This window comes from Stylophora pistillata, chromosome 12 (genome assembly GCF_964205215.1).
Source record: "Stylophora pistillata chromosome 12, jaStyPist1.2, whole genome shotgun sequence".
NCBI lineage: Eukaryota > Metazoa > Cnidaria > Anthozoa > Scleractinia > Pocilloporidae > Stylophora > Stylophora pistillata.
The window spans coordinates 12,990,930-13,017,980 of record NC_142530.1 but is presented as its reverse complement, the minus strand read 5'-3'; the positions used below and the strand labels follow the sequence as shown (position 1 = coordinate 13,017,980).

At 41.8% G+C, this 27,051-nt stretch overlaps 2 protein-coding genes across 4 annotated transcripts; one reads left to right on the top strand and one right to left on the bottom strand.

Annotated features, from left to right (window-relative positions):
- The first annotated feature begins 34 nt into the window (after positions 1-34).
- LOC111328372 (molybdenum cofactor sulfurase) lies at positions 35-19,462 on the top strand. Of its 2 annotated transcripts, none has more exons than XM_022932782.2 (11): positions 35-261; positions 1,450-2,305; positions 4,211-4,487; positions 4,607-5,173; positions 5,585-5,747; positions 14,082-14,172; positions 14,615-14,730; positions 15,639-15,784; positions 17,362-17,475; positions 17,760-17,864; positions 18,211-19,462. In XM_022932782.2, exons 1-11 carry the CDS (start codon positions 60-62, stop codon positions 18,301-18,303), a joined length of 2,730 nt encoding a protein of 909 aa, XP_022788517.2. In that variant the 5' UTR covers positions 35-59; the 3' UTR covers positions 18,304-19,462. The 2 variants fall into 2 exon arrangements, with proteins under 2 accessions (XP_022788517.2, XP_022788516.2); XM_022932781.2 differs by having other exon boundaries at positions 37-261; positions 15,636-15,784.
- Positions 18,963-24,719, bottom strand: LOC111328373 (heparan sulfate glucosamine 3-O-sulfotransferase 5). 2 transcript variants are annotated; one of them, XM_022932784.2, is made up of 3 exons: positions 24,519-24,719; positions 23,286-23,373; positions 18,963-20,191 (listed from the first exon to the last, which is right to left on the bottom strand). In XM_022932784.2, the coding sequence occupies exon 3, from the start codon at positions 20,142-20,144 to the stop codon at positions 19,074-19,076; it is 1,071 nt and encodes a 356-aa protein (XP_022788519.2). In that variant the 5' UTR covers positions 20,145-20,191; positions 23,286-23,373; positions 24,519-24,719; the 3' UTR covers positions 18,963-19,073. The 2 variants fall into 2 exon arrangements, with proteins under 2 accessions (XP_022788519.2, XP_022788520.2); XM_022932785.2 differs by lacking the exon at positions 23,286-23,373 and having other exon boundaries at positions 24,519-24,699.
- Between the last annotated feature and the right edge of the window lie 2,332 nt (positions 24,720-27,051).

Here is a 27,051-nt window from a genome sequence, read left to right as displayed (position 1 = left end):
CAATACCTACTACCGCTGATATAATAAAATATGAGCACCGCGGACGTCATCAGGTTAGTATGTCATCTCTCATCAAAACAGCGGATTCCTTACGTGAACGTTCGGACATCGGGCGTGAGTGCTTATTCGGCCGAAGGGGCAGACATACAATGCTGAAGAAAGAGGTTGAGGAGGATGAGTTTATGCATTCTTTCGGGAAACATTATGGATATGGAAATAAAATTGAACAAATAAGAAAACAGGAATTTAAACGACTGGAAGGTATGAATACGTTTTCTTTTGAGGCCGTTTGCGGACATTCAAATCATGCAATTAATTTGTGGGAATTCACTTGTTGTCTACTACACCGTAACATAAGTTTAGCGGTTATTTCTTAGTCAGAACTTAAACAAATTCAGCTGAACGTACATAGTGGTATCCGGTATCAGAGAAGAACCTGAATATTGTTTAAGAAGGCCAGGTAGAAATTATACTGTTGCATAACATAGAACATCCGGCTATTGACTACTTGCTCAATTTATATCAATCAATGTGGCGCAGCACCTCATTGATATTTACTTCATGTAATATGGTGATTTCTGTCTGGGATCCGAATGGTTCTTTAACCTATTTTTATAAGTTTAATAATAATAATAATTAGTAATAATAATAATTTATTTCTTATAGAGTACTAAGTTTATCTATTGAGATATTATTCCACAATCAAACCTCTCCACGATGGCCCCCTGGGGGGTCACTATTGAGGGGTTACTGCTCTGGGGAGGTAGAGGTGAAATATGACACCTGTTGAGGATCCCTAAAGCCCTGTCTACACAAGCAATTTTTATGTGGCAATTTTTATTTGCCCATGTAGATGACTCGACAAATATTTGTTGTTAATTTGCGTCAGTAATAATTTTGCACAGCGGAGATGCTCATGGAAAGGATAAAAGCAAGATGGCGAAAGTCAGAAGACGTGCCAGACGTGTTGCAGCTTTAGGCATGTTTGTCACATTTTATGTGGCATCTCATCTACACGGACAATTTTTTTATGTGGCAATTTTTATTTGCTACATAAAAACTAACGCGCCAGCTTTTCGGCAAAAGTAGTTGTCACATAAAAATTGGTCATTTTTCATCATCTACACGAGCAGATAAAAATTGCCACATAAAAATTGCCATATAAAAATTGCTCGTGTAGATGGGGCTTAAATCACTCGATGTGTGTGATTAACCTGAGATCATGAGATTATTGTTCATTAATAGCAGTTAGGAAATGTAATAGAAAGGTTGTAATTTTTCTATCTTATGACACACCAACCATAGGATTTTGTGAGTTCTATTCCTGGTAGATACATTCTCCCCTTGAGCTTTTAAAAAAGATATTCTTGTGCCTGGTGTTTAAGGGAACCTGAAGTTATATCATTATAATTTGAATTAACTAATAATAAGGTAATTTATATGTTGTAGGTATTACATACTTGGATCATGCTGGAACAACACAGTATCCACAGAGTGTTATTGCAAATGCTTATAGTGACTTAAGTTATAATGTGTATGGAAATCCCCACAGCAAGAACCCAAGCAGTCAGCTTTCTAGTGATGTCATTCAGCAAGTCCGCACAAGGATTTTAAAGCATTTCAATACATCTTCAGAACAACATACTGTGATTTTCACTTCTGGTGCTACTGCTGCATTGAAACTTTTGGCCGAAAGCTTTGATTGGAGGGGAGCCATCAGTAAAGAAAGTGCTCATCAAAGTAAATTTTGTTACCTTCAAGAGAATCATACGTCAGTGGTTGGTATGAGAGAAATAGCTGCTTCAAAAGGGGCTCAAATTATTTCTGTTAATGAAAAAGACTTGGAAGAACAAATCTCCTATTCAACAGAAGAGAGAGAGGAAGATTCTGATCTAAAACAATTTAATTCCAGGAGCAATGGTGACCAAGAGACTGTTGACCTTTGCCATAATTTATTTGCTTTTCCTGCAATGTGTAATTTCTCAGGGAAGAAGTATCCTCTTAAATGGATTTCACAAGTTAAACAGGGATTGTTAGTCAACAAGAGTCCTTGGTGCCATTGGTTTGTTGTTTTGGATGCATCTTCATTTGTGAGCACCTCTCCATTGGACTTAGCATCATGTCCAGCAGATTATATTCCCATTTCTTTCTACAAGATGTTTGGTTTTCCCACAGGGTTAGGTGCTCTTATTGTAAAGAACAGTAGTTCACATTTACTAAAAAAGTGTTATTATGGTGGAGGAACAGTGCAAGCAACAACTTCTGATGAAAGGTTTCATATCCTTAAGAACAATCTTGCTGAAAAGTAAGTTTATTACATTTTTTCTCTATTATTTCTTTTGTATTTGACACTAGAAAGATTTACATGCATGTACAAATAGCTATTATTATAATTATAATTCCTAGGAGATGGAAGGAGCTGATAGTTATATACCCACCATTGAGTGTTGTATGTGACAAATGTTGATTTAACTACAGTTTTTTTATAGTCTCAGTATCCTTTAGGTAATTTGTGTAATGTCACTTATTAAAGCTTAGATTAGAGAAGATTAGAGAATATTTTTGCAGAGCAAAACAAAAATAAAGTGTCCTTGGGATTAGATCACGTTCACAATACTCTTGAAGGCAGTAAAATGTTGCACTGAAAGACTTAATATTTGATTTTCCAAACACAATCACAGACATTTATTTTGGCTGCAAATTGAAGTAGAAATAAATTTAGTAATTCCTAAGGGTGGGGGGGAGTGCTCTAGAAAAGATGTTTGAGGGAATGTGGCTTTTAACTCTAGTACCATGCATGAGAAGTACCTGTCCAGTATTTTATTTTAAGGAACCACACATTGAGTATATTTTCTATATGGCTTTGGTTTGTGGTCAATAAGAGGCACGCTCTGATTGGGTAAGAGCAAGATTAAAGCAGGGCATTATACAGGGCTGATTCAGGATTATGCAGATTAGGAAGTGCAGAAAAGTCACGCAAGTACTGTGGCAGCTCTCTTCTTTTTTTAAAATTCAAGTGAATGAAAATGAAGTGAAGGTACAGTTTAAAGTTACCTTTGAGATTGTGCTGGAAAGGTAAATTCAATCTTACATCTAATATAACATATGATGTCAAAAGCAAACTAAGGCAAAGGCTGAAATATTCTGAACAGTGCATTTAGAAGCATTTGTACTTTCTTTTACCAAGAGGCTGTATGTGTTTGGACTATTTTGAAGCTCTTTTCTGTATGCATTCCAGTTGATGTTTTGCCTTGAAAGTTAAACAAAATTTTTCTCATCAGTTGTGCACCTCTCTACCAAAATACTTTCTTAAGGCTGTGCAAGCAAGAGATCATTTTCCCCAAAAATAAGTGAGTTCTGGGCAGAAAACATGATACACTGGCAAAGTTCAGTTTGGGGTTTTGCTAAAGGTTTAAGTAATTGAATGAATTGGCAAACCCATGCATCACGGAATTTAATTAACCACTTCCACTGCAATACATTTTTTTCCTCAATTCATAGGCCATTTAATGAATAACTTATCAATCTCGACCATTTGGTCATAATAGGGGAAAATCTCAAACCTTTATTTGGCTAGGCCTCAGTTTGAGATTTTCCCTACTACCTCAGTTTGAGTAATGAAGTAGTTAGTAATTCTCCCTTTCAGCTGCCATACATTTTCTTGTAAATCAGTTAATAAGGGAATTCAGTGTCATATCAGGATATTGCAGTCCACCTAATTATTCTTCTGACTTGTTTACTGGAAAATGAATTGGGTTTACCATGGATTGCAAAGAGAGGTCTATCATTTCTATATTCTAATGGGTTTGAATTGAAAGGAAGGCAAGAGATCCAGGGTTTGAAACTACCAAGGCAGCATCCAAATTTTCAACTTGAAATTCATCATTCATAGATTTTTCAAATTTAAATACCAAAATATCAAGATTGCTTTCTTTTTACAAGTTTGTTGCCTTATTTGGATATATTAGTTGCAGGGTTCAACAATAACTTTTCAACCTACTAGCCAAGTGGCTGGTGACATCTTAGATGCTACGACAGTGTCAGTTCGTTTACCAGCCAAACTGGCTAGTGGAAACCAAAATCCAATAGCCAAAACTGAATTTCTACTAGTCTGTGGCTAGTGGGCTACCATTAGTGTTGAGCCCTGAGTTGTACCTTAATTTAAGCTAGTATATGTAATTCATGATAAAAAATTTCCTCAACTTTTCAGGTTTGAAGATGGCACAGTTCCCTTTCTTCAGATCATTGCTTTGCATCATTCCTTTCAACTGTATGAACAGCTGGTAGGATCACTGACAGATGTGTTGAATCACACCCATAGCATTGCTTTGTATGTTTATGAAAAGATGTCTGCAATGACACACACTTCTGGAAACTCTTTGTGTAAAATTTACTGTGAAACAGACTTTAAGGACAACACAAAGCAGGGCCCTGTAATAAACTTTAACCTGCTAAGAGCAAATGGAGAGTTTGTTGGCTACAGTGAGGTATGCAACATTATGCTAATTTAGTAACATTTGCATTTCATTTCCAATTGAGCACTTTTCTGGGGTTGTGTCATTGCTGTTGTGTTTCTAGGTAGCTACCTGAGTCTTTATTTCTACAGGTAGGAAAGATGGCCAGTCTTTACAATGTTCATCTAAGAACAGGCTGTTTTTGTAACATGGGGGCATGTCAGAAGTATCTGAGCCTTTCCAGTGAGCAAGTGAAGAAAAATATGTCTGAAGGTCATGTGTGTGGGGATGATGTGGATCTCATTGGTGGCAAACCTACTGGCTCTGTGAGAATCTCATTTGGTTACATGTCTAACTTTTCAGATGCAAAATCGTTTTTAACATTCATAAGGGAATGCTTCCTGGAAAGCAATTCAAACAGCTCTTTAGATGCAGAGAGATCTGAACGTGCTGAGTTACATTCCAGTTCCATTTTGGACAAGCAGTCTGAAGACTTTGCTTTAAATGCAAAGTTTAAAAACATTATAGAGTGGAATTCAAGTGTGGAGTCAACTGCAAGTCCAAGAAATCCTATAATTGATATGTATGTCAGAACTATGATGCCTAATCATTGTGACATGCATGCACATGCACCTCAAGAATGTGTTGCTAATCCAAATAAGCATCTGAAGTTGGAAAAGATCTGCCTTTACCCTGTCAAGTCTTGTGCTGCATTTGAGGTAATAGTGTTGGTAGCTGAAAAAATATCAGCTAACTTTAAATAACCTACCTAAACAAGAGTTAAATGACAAAGTCTTATCCACTGTTCTGTAAGTTCAAGGGAAATCCATTGGATTTGCTCAAATCGCTTGAATTCCTTCTCAAGGGATTTCACACAAAACCTCAGGAAACAAACACAGATCTGTTTTTAACTGTTGGTAATTACACCTTAAAAAAAAAACATGCAAAAGTTGGAAGTAGCATCATTTGCATCCTGACTAATTGTAGAAATGGGAAATAAATAATTGCTCTAAAATTTATACCAAATAACACGTATGGGGCTCTTTTTAGAAGGTCTTATCCTCCTGCTTTCTTATAAGAGATAATTTAAGTAACGGAAAGCTAAATAAAGTTTGTTGTTCTTGTGTCAGGTACACGAGTGGGAAGTTGGTAACAGAGGATTTGTTTTTGATCGTCAATGGATGATTGTCACTGACTCCAAGATTTGTTTGACACAGAAGAGAGAAGCGAAGTTGTGTCTGATAAAACCTGTATTGGATCTTAAAAATGGAACACTATCAGTCACTGCGACAGGTAAACAAATAGGACCTTAATGCCGATCACGAGTAGAGGTACGTTGGTCGAATTATAGTATTATTTCGACAGAAAATAAATATATCTGCAGCGGGGAAACAAGTTGAGAGATCGTGGGAACGAACTGGTAAAGGTAAGGACGAACTATGAAGGGTGGGAGCGAACTGGTAAAGGTAAAGACGAACTATGAAGGGTGGGGGCGAACTGGTAAAGGTAAAGACGAACTATGAAGGGTGGGAGCGAACTGATAAAGGTAAAGACGAACTATGAAGGGTGGGGGCGAACTGGTAAAGGTAAAGACGAACTATGAAGGGTGGGGGCAAACTGCTAAAGGTAAAGACGAACTATGAAGAGTGGGAGCGAACTGATAAAGGTAAAGACGAACTATGAAGGGTGGGGGCGAACTGGTAAAGGTAAAGACGAACTATGAAGGGTGGGGGCGAACTGGTAAAGGTAAAGACGAACTATGAAGGGTGGGGGCGAACTGGTAAAGGTAAGGACGAACTATGAAGGGTGGGAGCCAACTGGTAAAGGTAAAGACGAACTATGAAGGGTCGGGGCGAACTGGTAAAAGTAAGGACGAACTATGAAGGGTGGGGGCGAACTGGTAAAGGTAAAGACGAACTATGAAGGGTGGGGGCGAACTGGTAAAGGTAAAGACGAACTATGAAGGGTGGGGGCGAACTGGTAAAGGTAAGGACGAACTATGAAGGGTGGGGGCGAACTGGTAAAGGTAAAGACGAACTATGAAGGGTGGGGGCGAACTGGTAAAGGTAAGGACGAACTATGAAGGGTGGGAGCGAACTGGTAAAGGTAAAGACGAACTATGAAGGGTGGGGGCGAACTGGTAAAAGTAAAGACGAACTATGAAGGGTGGGGGCGAACTGGTAAAGGTAAAGACGAACTATGAAGGGTGGGGGCGAACTGGTAAAGGTAAAGACGAACTATGAAGGGTGGGGGCGAACTGGTAAAGGTAAGGACGAACTATGAAGGGTGGGGGCGAACTGGTAAAGGTAAAGACGAACTATGAAGGGTGGGGGCGAACTGGTAAAGGTAAGGACGAACTATGAAGGGTGGGAGCGAACTGGTAAAGGTAAAGACGAACTATGAAGGGTGGGGGCGAACTGGTAAAGGTAAGGACGAACCATGAAGGGTGGGGGCGAACTGGTAAAAGTAATGACGAACTATGAAGGGTGGGAGCGAACTGGTAAAGGTAAAGACGAACTATGAAGGGTGGGGGCGAACTGGTAAAAGTAAAGACGAACTATGAAGGGTGGGAGCGAACTGGTAAAGGTAAAGACGAACTATGAAGGGTGGGGGCGAACTGGTAAAAGTAAAGACGAACTATGAAGGGTGGGGGCGAACTGGTAAAGGTAAAGACGAACTATGAAGGGTGGGGGCGAACTGGTAAAGGTAAAGACGAACTATGAAGGGTGGGGGCGAACTGGTAAAGGTAAGGACGAACTATGAAGGGTGGGGGCGAACTGGTAAAGGTAAAGACGAACTATGAAGGGTGGGGGCGAACTGGCAAAGGTAAGGACGAACTATGAAGGGTGGGAGCGAACTGGTAAAGGTAAAGACGAACTATGAAGGGTGGGGGCGAACTGGTAAAAGTAAAGACGAACTATGAAGGGTGGGGGCGAACTGGTAAAGGTAAAGACGAACTATGAAGGGTGGGGGCGAACTGGTAAAGGTAAAGACGAACTATGAAGGGTGGGGGCGAACTGGTAAAGGTAAGGACGAACTATGAAGGGTGGGGGCGAACTGGTAAAGGTAAAGACGAACTATGAAGGGTGGGGGCGAACTGGTAAAGGTAAGGACGAACTATGAAGGGTGGGAGCGAACTGGTAAAGGTAAAGACGAACTATGAAGGGTGGGGGCGAACTGGTAAAGGTAAGGACGAACTATGAAGGGTGGGGGCGAACTGGTAAAGGTAAAGACGAACTATGAAGGGTGGGGGCGAACTGGTAAAGGTAAAGACGAACTATGAAAGGTGGGGGCGAACTGGTAAAAGTAAAGATGAACTATGAAGGGTGTGGGCGAACTGGTAAAGGTAAAGACGAACTATGAAGGGTGGGGGCGAACTGGTAAAGGTACAGACGAACTATGAAAGGTGGGGGCGAACTGGTAAAGGTAAAGACGAACTATGAAGGGTGGGGGCGAACTGGTAAAGGTAAAGACGAACTATGAAGGGTGGGGGCGAACTGATAAAGGTAAAGACGAACTATGAAGGGTGGGGGCGAACTTGTAAAGGTAAAGACGAACTATGAAGGGTGGGGGCGAACTGGTAAAAGTAATGACTACTATGAAGGGTGGGAGCGAACTGGTAAAGGTAAAGACGAACTATGAAGGGTGGGGGCGAACTGGTAAAAGTAAAGACGAACTATGAAGGGTGGGAGCGAACTGGTAAAGGTAAAGACGAACTATGAAGGGTGGGGGCGAACTGGTAAAAGTAAAGACGAACTATGAAGGGTGGGGGCGAACTGGTAAAGGTAAAGACGAACTATGAAGGGTGGGGGCGAACTGGTAAAGGTAAAGACGAACTATGAAGGGTGGGGGCGAACTGGTAAAGGTAAGGACGAACTATGAAGGGTGGGGGCGAACTGGTAAAGGTAAAGACGAACTATGAAGGGTGGGGGCGAACTGGCAAAGGTAAGGACGAACTATGAAGGGTGGGAGCGAACTGGTAAAGGTAAAGACGAACTATGAAGGGTGGGGGCGAACTGGTAAAAGTAAAGACGAACTATGAAGGGTGGGGGCGAACTGGTAAAGGTAAAGACGAACTATGAAGGGTGGGGGCGAACTGGTAAAGGTAAAGACGAACTATGAAGGGTGGGGGCGAACTGGTAAAGGTAAGGACGAACTATGAAGGGTGGGGGCGAACTGGTAAAGGTAAAGACGAACTATGAAGGGTGGGGGCGAACTGGTAAAGGTAAGGACGAACTATGAAGGGTGGGAGCGAACTGGTAAAGGTAAAGACGAACTATGAAGGGTGGGGGCGAACTGGTAAAGGTAAGGACGAACTATGAAGGGTGGGGGCGAACTGGTAAAGGTAAAGACGAACTATGAAGGGTGGGGGCGAACTGGTAAAGGTAAAGACGAACTATGAAAGGTGGGGGCGAACTGGTAAAAGTAAAGACGAACTATGAAGGGTGTGGGCGAACTGGTAAAGGTAAAGACGAACTATGAAGGGTGGGGGCGAACTGGTAAAGGTACAGACGAACTATGAAAGGTGGGGGCGAACTGGTAAAGGTAAAGACGAACTATGAAGGGTGGGGGCGAACTGGTAAAGGTAAAGACGAACTATGAAGGGTGGGGGCGAACTGATAAAGGTAAAGACGAACTATGAAGAGTGGGGGCGAACTGGTAAAGGTAAAGACGAACTATGAAGGGTGGGGGCGAACTGGTAAAAGTAATGACGAACTATGAAGGGTGGGAGCGAACTGGTAAAGGTAAAGACGAACTATGAAGGGTGGGGGCGAACTGGTAAAAGTAAAGACGAACTATGAAGGGTGGGAGCGAACTGGTAAAGGTAAAGACGAACTATGAAGGGTGGGGGCGAACTGGTAAAAGTAAAGACGAACTATGAAGGGTGGGGGCGAACTGGTAAAGGTAAAGACGAACTATGAAGGGTGGGGGCGAACTGGTAAAGGTAAAGACGAACTATGAAGGGTGGGGGCGAACTGGTAAAGGTACAGACGAACTATGAAAGGTGGGGGCGAACTGGTAAAGGTAAAGACGAACTATGAAGGGTGGGGGCGAACTGGTAAAGGTAAAGACGAACTATGAAGGGTGGGGGCGAACTGGTAAAGGTAAAGACGAACTATGAAGGGTGGGGGCGAACTGGTAAAGGTAAGGACGAACTATGAAGGGTGGGAGCCAACTGGTAAAGGTAAAGACGAACTATGAAGGGTCGGGGCGAACTGGTAAAAGTAAGGACGAACTATGAAGGGTGGGGGCGAACTGGTAAAGGTAAAGACGAACTATGAAGGGTGGGGGCGAACTGGTAAAGGTAAAGACGAACTATGAAGGGTGGGGGCGAACTGGTAAAGGTAAGGACGAACTATGAAGGGTGGGGGCGAACTGGTAAAGGTAAAGACGAACTATGAAGGGTGGGGGCGAACTGGTAAAGGTAAGGACGAACTATGAAGGGTGGGAGCGAACTGGTAAAGGTAAAGACGAACTATGAAGGGTGGGGGCGAACTGGTAAAAGTAAAGACGAACTATGAAGGGTGGGGGCGAACTGGTAAAGGTAAAGACGAACTATGAAGGGTGGGGGCGAACTGGTAAAGGTAAAGACGAACTATGAAGGGTGGGGGCGAACTGGTAAAGGTAAGGACGAACTATGAAGGGTGGGGGCGAACTGGTAAAGGTAAAGACGAACTATGAAGGGTGGGGGCGAACTGGTAAAGGTAAGGACGAACTATGAAGGGTGGGAGCGAACTGGTAAAGGTAAAGACGAACTATGAAGGGTGGGGGCGAACTGGTAAAGGTAAGGACGAACCATGAAGGGTGGGGGCGAACTGGTAAAAGTAATGACGAACTATGAAGGGTGGGAGCGAACTGGTAAAGGTAAAGACGAACTATGAAGGGTGGGGGCGAACTGGTAAAAGTAAAGACGAACTATGAAGGGTGGGAGCGAACTGGTAAAGGTAAAGACGAACTATGAAGGGTGGGGGCGAACTGGTAAAAGTAAAGACGAACTATGAAGGGTGGGGGCGAACTGGTAAAGGTAAAGACGAACTATGAAGGGTGGGGGCGAACTGGTAAAGGTAAAGACGAACTATGAAGGGTGGGGGCGAACTGGGAAAGGTAAGGACGAACTATGAAGGGTGGGGGCGAACTGGTAAAGGTAAAGACGAACTATGAAGGGTGGGGGCGAACTGGCAAAGGTAAGGACGAACTATAAAGGGTGGGAGCGAACTGGTAAAGGTAAAGACGAACTATGAAGGGTGGGGGCGAACTGGTAAAAGTAAAGACGAACTATGAAGGGTGGGGGCGAACTGGTAAAGGTAAAGACGAACTATGAAGGGTGGGGGCGAACTGGTAAAGGTAAAGACGAACTATGAAGGGTGGGGGCGAACTGGTAAAGGTAAGGACGAACTATGAAGGGTGGGAGCCAACTGGTAAAGGTAAAGACGAACTATGAAGGGTCGGGGCGAACTGGTAAAAGTAAGGACGAACTATGAAGGGTGGGGGCGAACTGGTAAAGGTAAAGACGAACTATGAAGGGTGGGGGCGAACTGGTAAAGGTAAAGACGAACTATGAAGGGTGGGGGCGAACTGGTAAAGGTAAGGACGAACTATGAAGGGTGGGGGCGAACTGGTAAAGGTAAAGACGAACTATGAAGGGTGGGGGCGAACTGGTAAAGGTAAGGACGAACTATGAAGGGTGGGAGCGAACTGGTAAAGGTAAAGACGAACTATGAAGGGTGGGGGCGAACTGGTAAAAGTAAAGACGAACTATGAAGGGTGGGGGCGAACTGGTAAAGGTAAAGACGAACTATGAAGGGTGGGGGCGAACTGGTAAAGGTAAAGACGAACTATGAAGGGTGGGGGCGAACTGGTAAAGGTAAGGACGAACTATGAAGGGTGGGGGCGAACTGGTAAAGGTAAAGACGAACTATGAAGGGTGGGGGCGAACTGGTAAAGGTAAGGACGAACTATGAAGGGTGGGAGCGAACTGGTAAAGGTAAAGACGAACTATGAAGGGTGGGGGCGAACTGGTAAAGGTAAGGACGAACCATGAAGGGTGGGGGCGAACTGGTAAAAGTAATGACGAACTATGAAGGGTGGGAGCGAACTGGTAAAGGTAAAGACGAACTATGAAGGGTGGGGGCGAACTGGTAAAAGTAAAGACGAACTATGAAGGGTGGGAGCGAACTGGTAAAGGTAAAGACGAACTATGAAGGGTGGGGGCGAACTGGTAAAAGTAAAGACGAACTATGAAGGGTGGGGGCGAACTGGTAAAGGTAAAGACGAACTATGAAGGGTGGGGGCGAACTGGTAAAGGTAAAGACGAACTATGAAGGGTGGGGGCGAACTGGTAAAGGTAAGGACGAACTATGAAGGGTGGGGGCGAACTGGTAAAGGTAAAGACGAACTATGAAGGGTGGGGGCGAACTGGCAAAGGTAAGGACGAACTATAAAGGGTGGGAGCGAACTGGTAAAGGTAAAGACGAACTATGAAGGGTGGGGGCGAACTGGTAAAAGTAAAGACGAACTATGAAGGGTGGGGGCGAACTGGTAAAGGTAAAGACGAACTATGAAGGGTGGGGGCGAACTGGTAAAGGTAAAGACGAACTATGAAGGGTGGGGGCGAACTGGTAAAGGTAAGGACGAACTATGAAGGGTGGGGGCGAACTGGTAAAGGTAAAGACGAACTATGAAGGGTGGGGGCGAACTGGTAAAGGTAAGGACGAACTATGAAGGGTGGGAGCGAACTGGTAAAGGTAAAGACGAACTATGAAGGGTGGGGGCGAACTGGTAAAGGTAAGGACGAACTATGAAGGGTGGGGGCGAACTGGTAAAGGTAAAGACGAACTATGAAGGGTGGGGGCGAACTGGTAAAGGTAAAGACGAACTATGAAAGGTGGGGGCGAACTGGTAAAAGTAAAGACGAACTATGAAGGGTGTGGGCGAACTGGTAAAGGTAAAGACGAACTATGAAGGGTGGGGGCGAACTGGTAAAGGTACAGACGAACTATGAAAGGTGGGGGCGAACTGGTAAAGGTAAAGACGACCTATGAAGGGTGGGGGCGAACTGGTAAAGGTAAAGACGAACTATGAAGGGTGGGGGCGAACTGATAAAGGTAAAGACGAACTATGAAGGGTGGGGGCGAACTGGTAAAGGTAAAGACGAACTATGAAGGGTGGGGGCGAACTGGTAAAAGTAATGACGAACTATGAAGGGTGGGAGCGAACTGGTAAAGGTAAAGACGAACTATGAAGGGTGGGGGCGAACTGGTAAAAGTAAAGACGAACTATGAAGGGTGGGAGCGAACTGGTAAAGGTAAAGACGAACTATGAAGGGTGGGGGCGAACTGGTAAAAGTAAAGACGAACTATGAAGGGTGGGGGCGAACTGGTAAAGGTAAAGACGAACTATGAAGGGTGGGGGCGAACTGGTAAAGGTAAAGACGAACTATGAAGGGTGGGGGCGAACTGGTAAAGGTAAGGACGAACTATGAAGGGTGGGGGCGAACTGGTAAAGGTAAAGACGAACTATGAAGGGTGGGGGCGAACTGGCAAAGGTAAGGACGAACTATGAAGGGTGGGAGCGAACTGGTAAAGGTAAAGACGAACTATGAAGGGTGGGGGCGAACTGGTAAAAGTAAAGACGAACTATGAAGGGTGGGGGCGAACTGGTAAAGGTAAAGACGAACTATGAAGGGTGGGGGCGAACTGGTAAAGGTAAAGACGAACTATGAAGGGTGGGGGCGAACTGGTAAAGGTAAGGACGAACTATGAAGGGTGGGGGCGAACTGGTAAAGGTAAAGACGAACTATGAAGGGTGGGGGCGAACTGGTAAAGGTAAGGACGAACTATGAAGGGTGGGAGCGAACTGGTAAAGGTAAAGACGAACTATGAAGGGTGGGGGCGAACTGGTAAAGGTAAGGACGAACTATGAAGGGTGGGGGCGAACTGGTAAAGGTAAAGACGAACTATGAAGGGTGGGGGCGAACTGGTAAAGGTAAAGACGAACTATGAAAGGTGGGGGCGAACTGGTAAAAGTAAAGACGAACTATGAAGGGTGTGGGCGAACTGGTAAAGGTAAAGACGAACTATGAAGGGTGGGGGCGAACTGGTAAAGGTACACACGAACTATGAAAGGTGGGGGCGAACTGGTAAAGGTAAAGACGAACTATGAAGGGTGGGGGCGAACTGGTAAAGGTAAAGACGAACTATGAAGGGTGGGGGCGAACTGATAAAGGTAAAGACGAACTATGAAGGGTGGGGGCGAACTGGTAAAGGTAAAGACGAACTATGAAGGGTGGGGGCAAACTGGTAAAGGTAAAGACCAACTATGAAGGGTGGGAGCGAACTGGTAAAGGTAAAGACGAACTATGAAAGATGGGGGCGAACTGGTAAAGGTAAAGACGAACTATGAAAGGTGGGGGCGAACTGGTAAAGATAAGGACGAACTATGAAGGGTGGGGGCGAACTGGTAAAGATGGGTGCGAACAAGTTTGACTTCAGTGGGCGGACTCTCATTTGGGGCGAACCTCTAGATGCCTTTTATGTCAATTTGTGTTCTTTTATCAGTATTCTAGCAGAGGCATACAGTTAAAAATATCGATTGTGTTTTGGTGTTAAAATTGTTTGTTTTAATTAGGAATGCCTGACCTAGTGTTGCCTCTGCCCCTGACATCTGAGAATGATAAACAGGTCGCGAGATTTTGTCAAAGCAAAGTCTGTGGGGACAGGTAAATCATAAATTTACGTCCTACTTAATTGTTAAAGAGAATCTCGTTTGACTTTGGAAGACAATTTCTTCCCCAAGGAATCAAATGTGGACGTGCAATAAATGAGAAAAAGCCTCTACCAAAGTGGGTGGTGAAACAAGAAAATTTTCTCGCTCTCCCTCAATCCCCCTCGTGCATCACGGCATGTAACCCACATAACCAATCCCTCAAACCCACAGTATATCAAAGGCTATTTGTACTGATAACTGTTAACAACTTATTGTATGAAGGTGTGAGGCTTTCATGGTCAATGTGGAAGCTCGTATGGCCTTTTTGTCGGGAACGGTTTGTCAGTGAGTACGACTTGCCTATCCCTTCACACCAGTATTTCCCCTTGATCGTTGATCAAGGATTCAGGGTTGTGCAGTTCAGTGTTTGATTCAGTTCTCTCTTGTTACTGTAGGATCTCAGCAATAGATTGTGGGGAGCACGCTGCCTCGTGGGTGTCAACATTTTTGAACAGAAACTGTCGACTCATTCAACAAGACATGGATGATAGCCGGACTTGTAAACTGGGAGGTTAATATTGACAAACTCACGGATTCTCAACTTTCCGTAGTAGTATTGTACTATTATGCTTATTTTGTGGTATTCTTGTGATTCCTTTAGCACACTTTGAATCTTTGGCGACAAGTGATGACGTAGCTAGGCGTGGAAATAAGACTCTCTAAACATACTAGGAGTCATCATTGACTCGAACCTGACCTTTGCTAAGACAAACGCTTTGCTAAGGTCTGCTTAGAATTAGACGTTTTATTCCAATGCATGTAATGATTCAATTATATAGGGCTTTTATTCTTCCTTATCTTGAGTATTGTGGCCCAATACTTATTGGAATAACTAAATCTTTATCTGATAAATTAGAATATGCAAATTACTATATTCTCAGAACGTTACTGGGTTTACCTAAGTCCACTTTGTATGGTAGTATTCTTAGATTAATTAACAGGCGTACACTAGAACAAAGGAGGTTTTCTCATGTTTCGATCCTACTTTTCAAAAGTTTCAATGGAATGGCCCTAGTTACATTAAAGACATCTTTAAACTTCGTACAGTCAATTATTATCTTAGAGGCTCAGACACTAAGCTTGAGCAAAGTAGCACCTTAATTCCTTTGCATCCATAGCCAGCCACATTTGGAATACTTTAGCACGCACTGCGAGAATTACTGGTAATGTGAATACTTTTAGAAGTATAATAAGATTAAACCTTGTACTATAATAAGAATTTGTTGTTGTGCCCTGCACATGATTATTTATAGTCTTTTATACTTTATATTTAGTTTTCATAATTTTCAGTATTTTTTAATTGCACGCGCGCATTGTAAACGAGTATGCTAAATGCTCCTAAGCGTTAGGTGGATAAGTAAACTATCTTATCCATCTTATCTTATTTCCCAAACTGATTATTCCTTTTTGTGATAGAAGTAAAACAACGAGGTGACAAGGGAAGCAAGTCTCTTTCTCTTGCTAATGAATCGCAGTTCCTCCTGGTAACCCGGGAAAGTGTCAGTGAACTTCTGAACAGTGTTAATCAAGAACAACCTTTAACTTCATCTTCTTTAGTTACTGAGGTGAGTTTTGCATGCTACTAAACTGTTGTAACAAATGGTGTCAATAGCTATCAATGGTAACGTAACTAGACTCCTTGTTTGCTGCGCTTGTGGCGTAAATGATTCCTGTTAAGAAACAGTGAACTGCTTGTCGAATTGGACGAGACTGCATCTAGTCGTAAATTCTGAAGTTACTCGAAATGTTTACTTTGTGGACGAGCTCAGAGAAGTAAATGAAAAGTTGTAGGAGACCGCAGTTAACTATTAACAACGTCTTACTACTTGGAACTTATCTTCCTCTCCTGTTTTTTGACTTGACTGTACCTCTGAGACAACCAAACTGCTGGTTGTGCGGCATTTTGGCGAGGTGTGTGTTTCAGTCGCTTTTTTCCTACATTTTGGGGTGATTAGTTACTTACTGCAGAAAATTTGAACCGAGGAGTAACATTTGATTGTGCACTCTGATCGTCCGGGTAGTAGTCAGGACTGATGTTTCTACAACCTGAGCGGAAGTCGTCAAAGTTAAGGATACAGTAGACCTTTGGGGGCGTCCTTCAGAAAAAAATTATTTTACGCGCTATTAGAACCATAACCACTATAAACTATAGACGAATGGTAAGGTTATGAAATGCACTATTGATTTTCAACTTAACGCTACACAATTTTCTAGCCATATAGTCAACTAAACAACGATCATAGCGAGGAATTCTTGTGATCTACTGCGCGGCCGGGTTTCGAACACCCAAGAAGTTTGTACGTTTTTCGCTTCTAACAGACCACCAAGAAATGTTTAGAAGAATTCTTATGCCTCGAAATATTTCTTGTCTATTTTCCAGGAGACAAGTGATCCACAGGCGTGTTTGGACAAATTTTTAAACATTTAATGATTTCAATTTTAAATAAGTTATTTACATGGTCTACTTTCGTCGGAGCTTGTCCAATAAATTTTCATTTTCGGTTTTAACCAAAGGTAGCACGGTTAAATCATTTTAAAACCAATATTTGAATTATAGGGGTAAACATCCCTTTCACCGCGGCTGGTCTCTTGCTAGTCTCCCTCGCAGCCGTTTTTTTTTTGGATGTCACGCAACGCCCCTCCAAAAAAAACGGCTGCGAGGAAGACTAGTCTCTTGCGTGATCATTGCGGGCATAATCATAACGTGATGCGCAGCTCGAGTGCGCAGTGGCGATCAGGCACCGTCCATAATCGCAGATCGAGTCTTGTGCCGCAGACGTCTCAAGAAACAGATCTTCGTGTCCATCTCAAACTAACAATTATTAAATAATTTTAATAGATCAGCAAAGTTGAAATGGTAAATTGGCCACCGTTACGATTAGAAAAGCTGACATTTCGAGCGTTAGCCCTTCGTCGGAGCGAATAGAGGAATTGTGGGTTGCGTGTGCTTTTAAAGGCAGAAAATGAAGCTACGTTATTGGTGGGAACATGGCAACGAGAAAAACATGAATAAATTAGTGGAATGAAAAGCGTTCGTTGATACCTGTGAGATTTTGACTGCCGATTTGAAAGATAAGCTTTTGTTCAAGAGCTTGGAATGGATTGTCTTTCACTGTCTCTTATTCTCTCTGTTATCTTGCAGCTCCATGTGGAAACACTGGCCAAAAGGTTCAGAGCTAATTTAATTGTTGCTGGTGGAGAGGCGTTCGAAGAAGACTATTGGAAAACTGTGAAAATTGGACATTTGGTTTTTGAGGTGGAAGAATTTCTATGGTTATGGTTGTTTGCTAGTTTTGAGAGAGTTATTCTTTTATATCTCGGTCGTACTAGCACCATTTCTAACTCGGATTGTTTAGCATAGAACTGCCAAATTACCGCCTGCTTAAACAACTAAAACAAAGAAACAAATATTTGGGAGTCCTCTATTTAAAAAAGATGAGATATATTTGCTGAAAAGAGGAATAATCGTGTATGTTAAATTTCCAAGTGGTTGTTAGTTATGACTTACTGTTGTTTATTTCTAATTGTTGTACTCCTCAGAGCAAAGGAAAGTGTAGTCGGTGCCAAATGGTGTGTGTTGACCAAGAAACTGGAGTCAGGAGTGTTCAACCGATGAAAACTCTTGGGAAAATGCGAGGATCAAAGGTATGTTTTAAGGAAAAAATCTTTGACGCGGATTGCTTCATGTACTCGTAATCACATAGCAAATTTCAACAACTCCCCCGCATGCTCCCTGAATTTGACTCAAATCAGTCTCGTTACCATTACCAATGGGCTTTCGGTAGCCACGATTTCGTTCTAGAAAGTCTCAATAACAGATTTTCACCCATTTAGTGCCAAAAAAAGTGGCGTTGACTGTTGTATGTGATGTATTCCATCGATATAATGATGATCAGGTTGTTGACGCCTAACTCGATGTTATCGTTATTGATGAATGTGGGCCTTCTTATAAGAATGACGTTAGTGTGTTTCGTTATTCCCTATTTTTCAGATGCCTTTTGGAGTTCACTTGGAACATGTGACTAAAGAACATCGAAATCCAGTCATCCTTCACTGCGGAGATTTGGTTACTGTTAGCCTTTAGCTCTTGTTAGCAACAACCGATTGACACTTAGAATAGATCAAGCGTTGGTGAGATGATAAGAAGTCGTCGATTCGCTTTTTTAATTAAATTTTCGGGATTATTATTCGCCGAGAATGCTATTGTTTTTTGGACATGTACTTACAGAGTCGAATTGCAGTAACGCCCACGCCCAGCGCAGTAATTTGCATTTCTAAAAGTGGTCTGCCGCGATTGGTTTGAGTTAGCTTAGGGACTTTCCGAGAAGAGTAACAGCATAACATTTTCTCGGCGGAAACAACGGCCGGCTAATGAAACATTCCAATGTACCAGCTGGTAAACAAATCGTATACGGTTAAAGAAATTCAACAAGAACAAAAGCAACAATGACACCAACAACAACATTAAAACTATTAGTCGAGAAAAGTCAAGCCAGAAACGTTTCCCGTAATTGACGCAGTCTGTGCCGTCAATATTTATCCTTGTGGTCTCCAGGCCAGCACAGGCGGATATGAGTGAAACTGCTGAAATGTTATTATTGCTGGCAGAAACCTTTCCGATAAATAAGCGAGAGTCGTAAGCCTTACGCACATAAACGATTGTGAAATCTGATTATCGCGGCTTGTGTATTAACAACACGAACCACGAAATTTCAGGGCTGTAAAATGATATTAACAACAAAATCAACAAGAGCAATTTTACTGATAAAATGTTTTTTAGAAGTAACAATACTGACATTATTGCATAAGTATACTTGCAATATCCGTTAGTGTTCAAGTATGACACTCATTTGTTTATGACCAATGAAAGTCTCTTCCTACCTCTTTATAAAACTCCTCATTGTATGGCCGGAAGTAGTTTTCTAAAAGTTTGCGAATGTCATTTCTAACATAAGGGTGACGCCTCCCTTTAGCCTCAGATAAACACCCTGAATTCCCTTTTTTCACCTTGAAAGACGTACTTACACAAGGAAAACGTTTGGTTTGGTTTATGTAGAAGTTGTCCTTCTTAATTAGGGGTTCGATGTTAAGAAATTTCTCCACAGTTTGCAGTTCCTTGGCTGGGTTACTAATCAATTCATCTCCGTTGACGAAGTGAAACTGTGAGATAGGGAAGTATTTTAACCAATTTCGTAAATGTTTCACGTAAACACCAATTCTTAATAAACCGATTGAAGTTCTCAGAGCCTTTTCTGTTTTATCTTTCGTTATATATTTCTCAAACGGCGGTAGAACGCCATGCCTTCTTTGTGTAACCTGCACATAATCCGAAATTGCCCTATCGACGGGGTTACGTACTATCACAATGAGTTTGACGGTCTTTGACATCTCATAAACCCTTTGAGGAACCTTATCCCTCACAAAATAAGCTGGCGTTTTCTCAATAGTGATGTCATCTGAATGTGATTCTGGCATTTGTTCCCGATACCAGTCCAGTCCCAACTGGTAATTCTTATCGGTGTCAAAGAAATGCACTTCCCACGGGCACGCCTTAATCCTTGGATGGATCCTTAGAAACTCCAACAAAGCTCTCGTACCTCCTTTCTTGACGCCTATGATTATAGCATTTGGAAGACGTTTTTGCACAATATGTTCGTTACTTTCTTTGGAGACGAGTTCATTCCATTTTTCTGTATTCTTTCCTGCTGCACTTGAAGACCAAAGTCTAACGGGGTTATCAAATTCCCATGACAAGGAATTGTTTATATCACTGTCTCCTTTTAATAACTCGTCTCCACCTTTGGAACCTCTGCTTGCAAACAGCGTTTTAGGTTCCTTCAATAAAATACTGTACAAACAACACAAAAACAGTCCTATGAGAGGGAGGCAGATGCAGACCTTTTTCCCGTCTAAAATCACTGCCATGCGATTCTTCCACCCAGTTTTCAGGTTAGCTTGTACTGATGGCGTACCTGAAAAGAAGGAATCGGTGAAATTTAGTCGACAGAAGACGATAACCTCTTTTTATTTTATCATAAGTGGCACTAGCTAAGGACTCAAGAGTAGTGCCAACTTGCTGTATGTACTGTACGAAATTTAACAAATACAACTAACTCAAAATAATGAATCAACATTTTCGCGACCGTTTGATATGTCATATTCTTTCTTTGTTTTAACCACCACTTGCAGGTAACTTAAACAAGATAAAAATTAAGGCTGGGCTTTTGTTCCATCTTAGTTTCCCTCGTGTGACAAAGAAGGATGGGCCTATGAACCGCTTCATCCTGAAACTTGGGGCTGTGAAAGCGAAGTAGAACAAATCTGTCTTGTTTTCTCGAGCGTTCGACTTTTCTATGTAGTTCATCGTTGTCCCACATACACACTGCTGCTCTTCAAACTGGAACTGTGACACTCTCCTTGAATGTAGTAGACATTTATATTTATACAGAATAGCCCCCATCCTCGGAGACCCAGGGTCTGTGAGTCGATTTCAAGTTAAGGGCAGAAGAGCCCCTAAGGGACATTGTCTTACAAGACTAGTTCCAAACGGTCGCACTCGTTCTGGCATCTGATTGGTGCCAGAAAATCTTTGTGTTTTTCTGCCCAATCAGAGTGAAATGTCCTTTGGAGTCCCTTCGTGTGTTTTAACACGCACATATACAACAAGCTCTATTGCACGCTAAGTTTGTTTGTGCCGTGCGACGAAGCTTTGCCCGAGGTGAAAAGTTTCAGTCGCAGCACACAATGTAAGAGAAATCGATCAGATTGTCCGCGAAATCTTACCGGAAATTATACTGAATACTTTCGCAGGTATCACAAGAGAACGTGTTTAAAAGTTTGCGAGGTTCGTATAAAACATAATGGTTGCAAGCATTGATATGTCGCTTTAAACGTTAGATGAGATGTAAGCCTAAATCTCTCAAGATTTTTTGTATAATTTGCTGTAACTGAAACTTTTCCAATCCCGTGAAGCTATTTCGTCGCACGGGCCACGCAGGTATGTCGAGCAACTGGCGCTTACGCAACTTTTTGTGCACGCCCGGCCAAAATCTAATGTAATCTTCGCTTGAAAAAAAAAAAAAAAAAAAAAAAAAAAAGCTAAACGTGGAAACTTTTTGTTTATTAGATGTGGGTAGATTACCCTGTACTAAGCTGACATTTACAATAAAGGAAGCCCGCCCTTTCCATCCAATATTTCTTGGTCTTTGGTTTTGTTTTCCCCAATGAAAGCAGCATCGATTCCCAGTGATCAAAGGTATTTAACTTGGTCTTCGACAATCGACAAAAGAGGTGAAATGACAATGACCAAGGGACTAGAAGAGAATCCGTGGCCTTTCGAGCTCAAGAATTTGAACACTCTACACAGCAGTTGAAAGATTAAACTTTTTCCAAACCCCTTCGGTAACTGTCCGAAAACGTAACTCCTTTCCACGATGTTCTCGATGATTAGTTTTTTTCAGATTTTAATTAGCTAATCGCAAACACAGCTAAGCTTTCTTTAAGCGCTTGCTGGAGGTCGTCCACGTACTTAACGTTCTCTGCAACCTTGGCCATATTGCGAAAGACTTTACTACAAAGCAACGATTAGAATTTGGCGCGCACAGAAAGCTACGTAAGCGTAAGCGCCTATTGCTTGACATACCTGCGTGGCCCGTGCGACGAAATAACTTCACGGGATTGGAAAAGTTTCAGTCTACAAATTGTACAAAAAATCTTGAAAGATTTAGGCTTACATCTCATCTAACGTTTAAAGCGACATATCAATGCCTGCAACCATTATGTTTTACACGAACCTCGCAAACTTTTAAACACGTTCTCTTGTGATACCTGCGAAAGTATTCAGTATAATTTCCAGTAAGATTTCGCGGACAATCTGTTCGATTTCTCTTACATTGTGAGACTGAAGCTTTTCATCTCAGGCAAAGCTTCGTCGCACGGCCCAAACAAACATAGCGAGCAACAGAGTTTGTTGTATTTGTGCGTGTTAAAACACACGAAAGGACTCTAAAGGACACTTCACTCTGATTGGGCAAAAAAACACAAAGATTTCCTGGCACCAATCAGATGCCAGAACGAGTGCGACCGAGGGGCTCCTCTGCCCTTAATTTGAAATCGACTCAACGCCCCTGGGTCTCCGAGGATGGTTAGCCCCTTCAGTGTAGTAAACACTGGTATCAACAGGGGTCCTGTTATCCACCCATCCCACCCCAGGGGAGGACATCCATCACACAGTAATCTCGTGCGTGGGAAATTCCAGAACTTTCTAACCGGTCGATCGTAAAGCGTCGTATCGCGCGGAAATTTATTGTTGTGGGCTCATGCAAAAAGGGTGTATCTCCTGGGAAAATTTTGGGCCTTTTCGGTTTAATGTTTGTGCTGGAGCTTCTTTCACTTGTCAAATTATGGGCAGATGACACTACGCTTACGGACTGCGAACCAAAGTTTCTGACGGTACAAACCCACAACTAGCGGATTTGTGATACGGACAAACGTAAAACAATGCGTTTTGGCATTCGATGCCGTTTAAAATTTAAACCATTCCTCCATTTCTCCCTCTAAAGGGTATCACATTGAAATGACCTTGTTTTCTTAACGCATTTTAAGGAAAATGTTCATTTGCCTCTATTCGAGGTCTTGGAAAAAAAGTCGACCCAAGGATCGAAGTTTTCAATATCTGATGCAACTTTCCTGAAAGAACAATCCTTGTATGTAGTCTCTGATTTACATTTCAACGAAATCAGATCTCCTCTTCCTTTAGCCATTCTTCTCTTTATCATTTACTTTTTACTTTTGTCTTGAGTTTTTTTTAATGGACCCACGTACATATACCCCTTGACAAAGCATTCTTTGTATCTGTGCGTTTTGTTAACTTTATTTTCACCGAATTGTGATAATATCCATACAAAACAAGCATGAAATAATGCATCCACTGACTTCGTCGATAAAATTTAATCAAGTATCGAAAATAAACGAAACTGAAAGTTTTCCTGAGTAGGATGATGCAAAACAAAAGAAGCAAAGAGCAAAATGCCAAATAGGATATTTAATTAAAAATTAGCGGCTTACCTCATTTTCCCTTGGACAGCGCTAAACCCTCGTTGTTGATTTTCTTTTTCAACTTAAACATTCTCATTCGTCACACTTTGTTTTTGATCTAACCACATAAATTTTGAGAAGCACCATCAAACTTTAGGAGTGAATATATTCGATATTTAACATGGAATTGAAATTTCTGCGCGAAAGGAAAGATTGTTATTGAGGAATAAATTTGATTTTATAATCTTTGGTTAAAGGAGGAACAAGCTGCCTATGATTAAAAAGCTGTGGTAAACCTTCGTCAGCAATACATCACGCATAAAGAAATCGCTCCTAAACACGAAACGTTTTCATTAAAAAGACCCAATCATCAGACTTGTTTATGATTCTACTTAACTCAATGGATGAAAATAATAATAATCCGTCTGAAGAAACCAACTAGGAATTCATTACTAATCTATACCATGTAGCAGATGGAAAACCTTGGATACACTTTCTGGGGAAAAGAAATTGAAAACTTAGATGTAGTGCGTAACTTGACACAGCACGATTTGCCAAAACTAAAGTAATTTGAGAACTAAAAACGACTTCCATTTGGGATTGAGAACATTTAAATTACATTTAGTTTTCCTTCTATGTCTCCAGAAATTTGCCCAAACACAGCTCATGTAATTCCTTTTCAGAAATTTTTTCTATCACATGTAGTAAAATTAACATGATGTTTCGGAGCTAACAGGAAAGTGGGAACGATGCTCGGTGCGGGTAATAAATAAGACAACACGCGACCTCGAGAATCGTTGACCAACTAAATGATCTTTCGCGCACGAAAATGTCTTAGTAAATATGTGAAATGTGACGGGTCTATTTTAGAATAACAATTGTGTACAAAAGCACTTCTTCAATCTTAGTTTATGGCCGCTTTAAACTAAAACAGAATAGTATTCGTTTCCGAAACATCAAAATGGCTCTCAAACATGCAGGCGCATAACAAAATAACTCTATGTTCCAAGTCACTCACTCCAGTCGGTGCAAATTGAGGTTGGATGGTCAGTAACCATGCCATTTTAGGGAGTAATGGAACATAAATATGTTGAAGAACAGCGAGAAAGCGGTTGAGATCAATATGTTCGAGTTATAGATTATCCTGAAAAGCACTAAATTCATGCTGCATACATCATTCTTATGTAAGAATCAACCACATGACAAGGGGAAAAATGGACAACATTCTTCCTTCATTTGTTGTAACAGAAACTAGACCCTTACCGTTTCAAATTTGTGAATTTTTCCAACAGGCTTTTGCAAGGTATATCCGGTTGTCTGTTCTCAAGTCGTATTTCGTCGTAGAATCCTTCTCCTCGGAAGAACCTGACACTACGAGTTACACCAGATAATACGTGACGCATGACTAAATTATATCTCATTACATCCATTCCTGTGGTGTTTTTGCAAAACATGGAATCAATTGCGTCGCTTGGAGTGTTTTTCTGTCCCAAGCTCCCTGCAGCCTCACCGATGAACACCCTAAGCACACACAAAACGGATAGAGAGGCAGATTCTCTAAATACTATTTTTATTCTGAATTTTATAGATTAAAAGTATCATGGAGGCATACTGTTCGTAATCTCCGTGTAAGACTTCAAGATCTGGTGTAATCCCCATAGTCGCCCCCTGGTGGTTTCTTCCGGACCTAACACTCCAGCCCTGAATCTTCTGCTGCGATGTAGTATCGAGTTGCTAGTCACAAACCTTTGCAACCTGCTCTGATGCCACAGTGCACAAGACTCGCGCCGATCAACTCTCGCTGAACTTAGTTTTATAAAATAGTCAGTGATAGACGTTCGGCAATAAAAAAGAGGCGTGGTAGTGAATGGAGTAATAATAGCAGAGAAGTGAAAGAGGAGGAAAAGGAGTCAAGGAAGCTTGGGTTGGGTCGCCAAGGTCCACAGGGATTCACCTCCGGACATAATAACTTAAATAATTACTCGGGCTTTACGAAGGAAACGCCCGAGGTATAAATTTATGAGGGGTCATCTCCGCCAATATCCTGTTTCAAATTCTGTTCTAAAAAACCTGTATGCTATTGCTTTTTATCAAATTCTTTTCAGAATAGAAATTGGCGAAACAGAATATAAATTGGTAAAACAGAATAGAAATTGGCGAAACAGAATAGAAATTGGCGAAACAGAATAGAAATTGGCGAAACACAATAGAAATTGGCGAAACACGATAGAAATTGGCGAAACACGATAGAAATTGGCGAAATACAATAGAAAATGGCGAAACACAATAGAAATTGGCGAAACACAATAGAAATTGGCGAAACAGAATAGAAATTGGCCATGTCTCTATTTCTATTCTGTTTTTCCGACGAACCGAGTGGAACCTGAGTAAGAGGTTATGCTACAACGTATGCTACAATGCGATACAATCCCGCTTTTAAATTTTGTGTTCTAGCAGATGGTCCTTTTATTGTTTAAGTTTAAGTTTAAGTTTAAGTTTCGCTACAGGAATGGCAGGAGAAAGGAACAGAACTTTCGTTCCAGTTGACACCTAACCTCTTTTTTTACCCACCCATCCCACCCCGGGGAGGACATCCATCACACAGTAATCTCGTCGTGTTTTGGAAATTAACGTCTCCTACCCCAACCCTGCAGGAGACGGGACCTCCATTTATCGTCCCTATCCGAGAAGACTAGAAAGTCTAACCATTTGCAGATATTATTACAAAGGCACCACTTTCTTCTCAGTTAATTAAAGACCCTGATTGTTGGTCCGGCCGGATTTGAACTCACGACCTCCCGCACAACAGTCCGGCGCTCTACCAATTAAGCTAACCGGGAGGCGGTGAAATAAAGAGATAAAAGGACCATCTGCTATGAGAACAAAATTTAAAAGCGGGATTGCATCGCGTTGTAGCGTACGAAGTTGCCAAAGGTTCCACTCGGTTCGTCGGAAAAACAGAATAGAAATAGACAAATCGCCAATTTCTATTGTGTTTCGCCAATTTCTATTGTGTTTCGCCAATTTCTATTGTGTTTCGCCAATTTCTATTGTGTTTCGCCAATTTCTATTGTGTTTCGCCAATTTCTATTGTGTTTCGCCAATTTCTATTGTGTTTCGCCAATTTCTATTGTGTTTCGCCAATTTCTATTCTGTTTCACCAATTTCTATTGTGTTTCGCCAATTTCTATTCTGTTTGACCAATTTCTATTGTGTTTCGCCAATTTCTATTGTGTTTCGCCAATTTCTATTGTGTTTCGCCAATTTCCACTGTGTTTCGCCAATTTCCACTGTGTTTCGCCAATTTCTATTGTGTTTCGCCAATTTCTATTGTGTTTCGCCAATTTCTATTCTGTTTCGCCAATTTCTATTCTGTTTCGCCAATTTCTATTGTGTTTCGCCAATTTCTATTGTGTTTCGCCAATTTCTATTGTGTTTCGCCAATTTCTATTGTGTTTCGCCAATTTCTATTGTGTTTCGCCAATTTCTATTGTGTTTCGCCAATTTCTATTCTGTTTCGCCAATTTCTATTCTGTTTCGCCAATTTCTATTGTGTTTCGCCAATTTCTATTGTGTTTCGCCAATTTCTATTGTGTTTCGCCAATTTCTATTGTGTTTCGCCAATTTCTATTGTGTTTCGCCAATTTCTATTGTGTTTCGCCAATTTCTATTCTGTTTCGCCAATTTCTATTGTGTTTCGCCAATTTCTACTGTGTTTCGCCAATTTCCACTGTGTTTCGCCAATTTCTATTGTGTTTCGCCAATTTCTATTGTGTTTCGCCAATTTCTATTCTGT

Bases quoted from the DNA above. Each gene is read 5' to 3' on its own strand.
- LOC111328372 (XM_022932781.2), top strand. From the start codon at position 60: ATGTCATCTCTCATCAAAACAGCGGATTCCTTACGTGAACGTTCGGAC. The intron at 2,306-4,210 runs GTAAGTTTATTA...TCAACTTTTCAG, and splicing joins AAGAACAATCTTGCTGAAAA to GTTTGAAGATGGCACAGTTC. The intron at 4,488-4,606 runs GTATGCAACATT...TTATTTCTACAG, and splicing joins AGTTTGTTGGCTACAGTGAG to GTAGGAAAGATGGCCAGTCT.
- LOC111328373 (XM_022932784.2), bottom strand. From the start codon at position 20,144: ATGGCAGTGATTTTAGACGGGAAAAAGGTCTGCATCTGCCTCCCTCTC.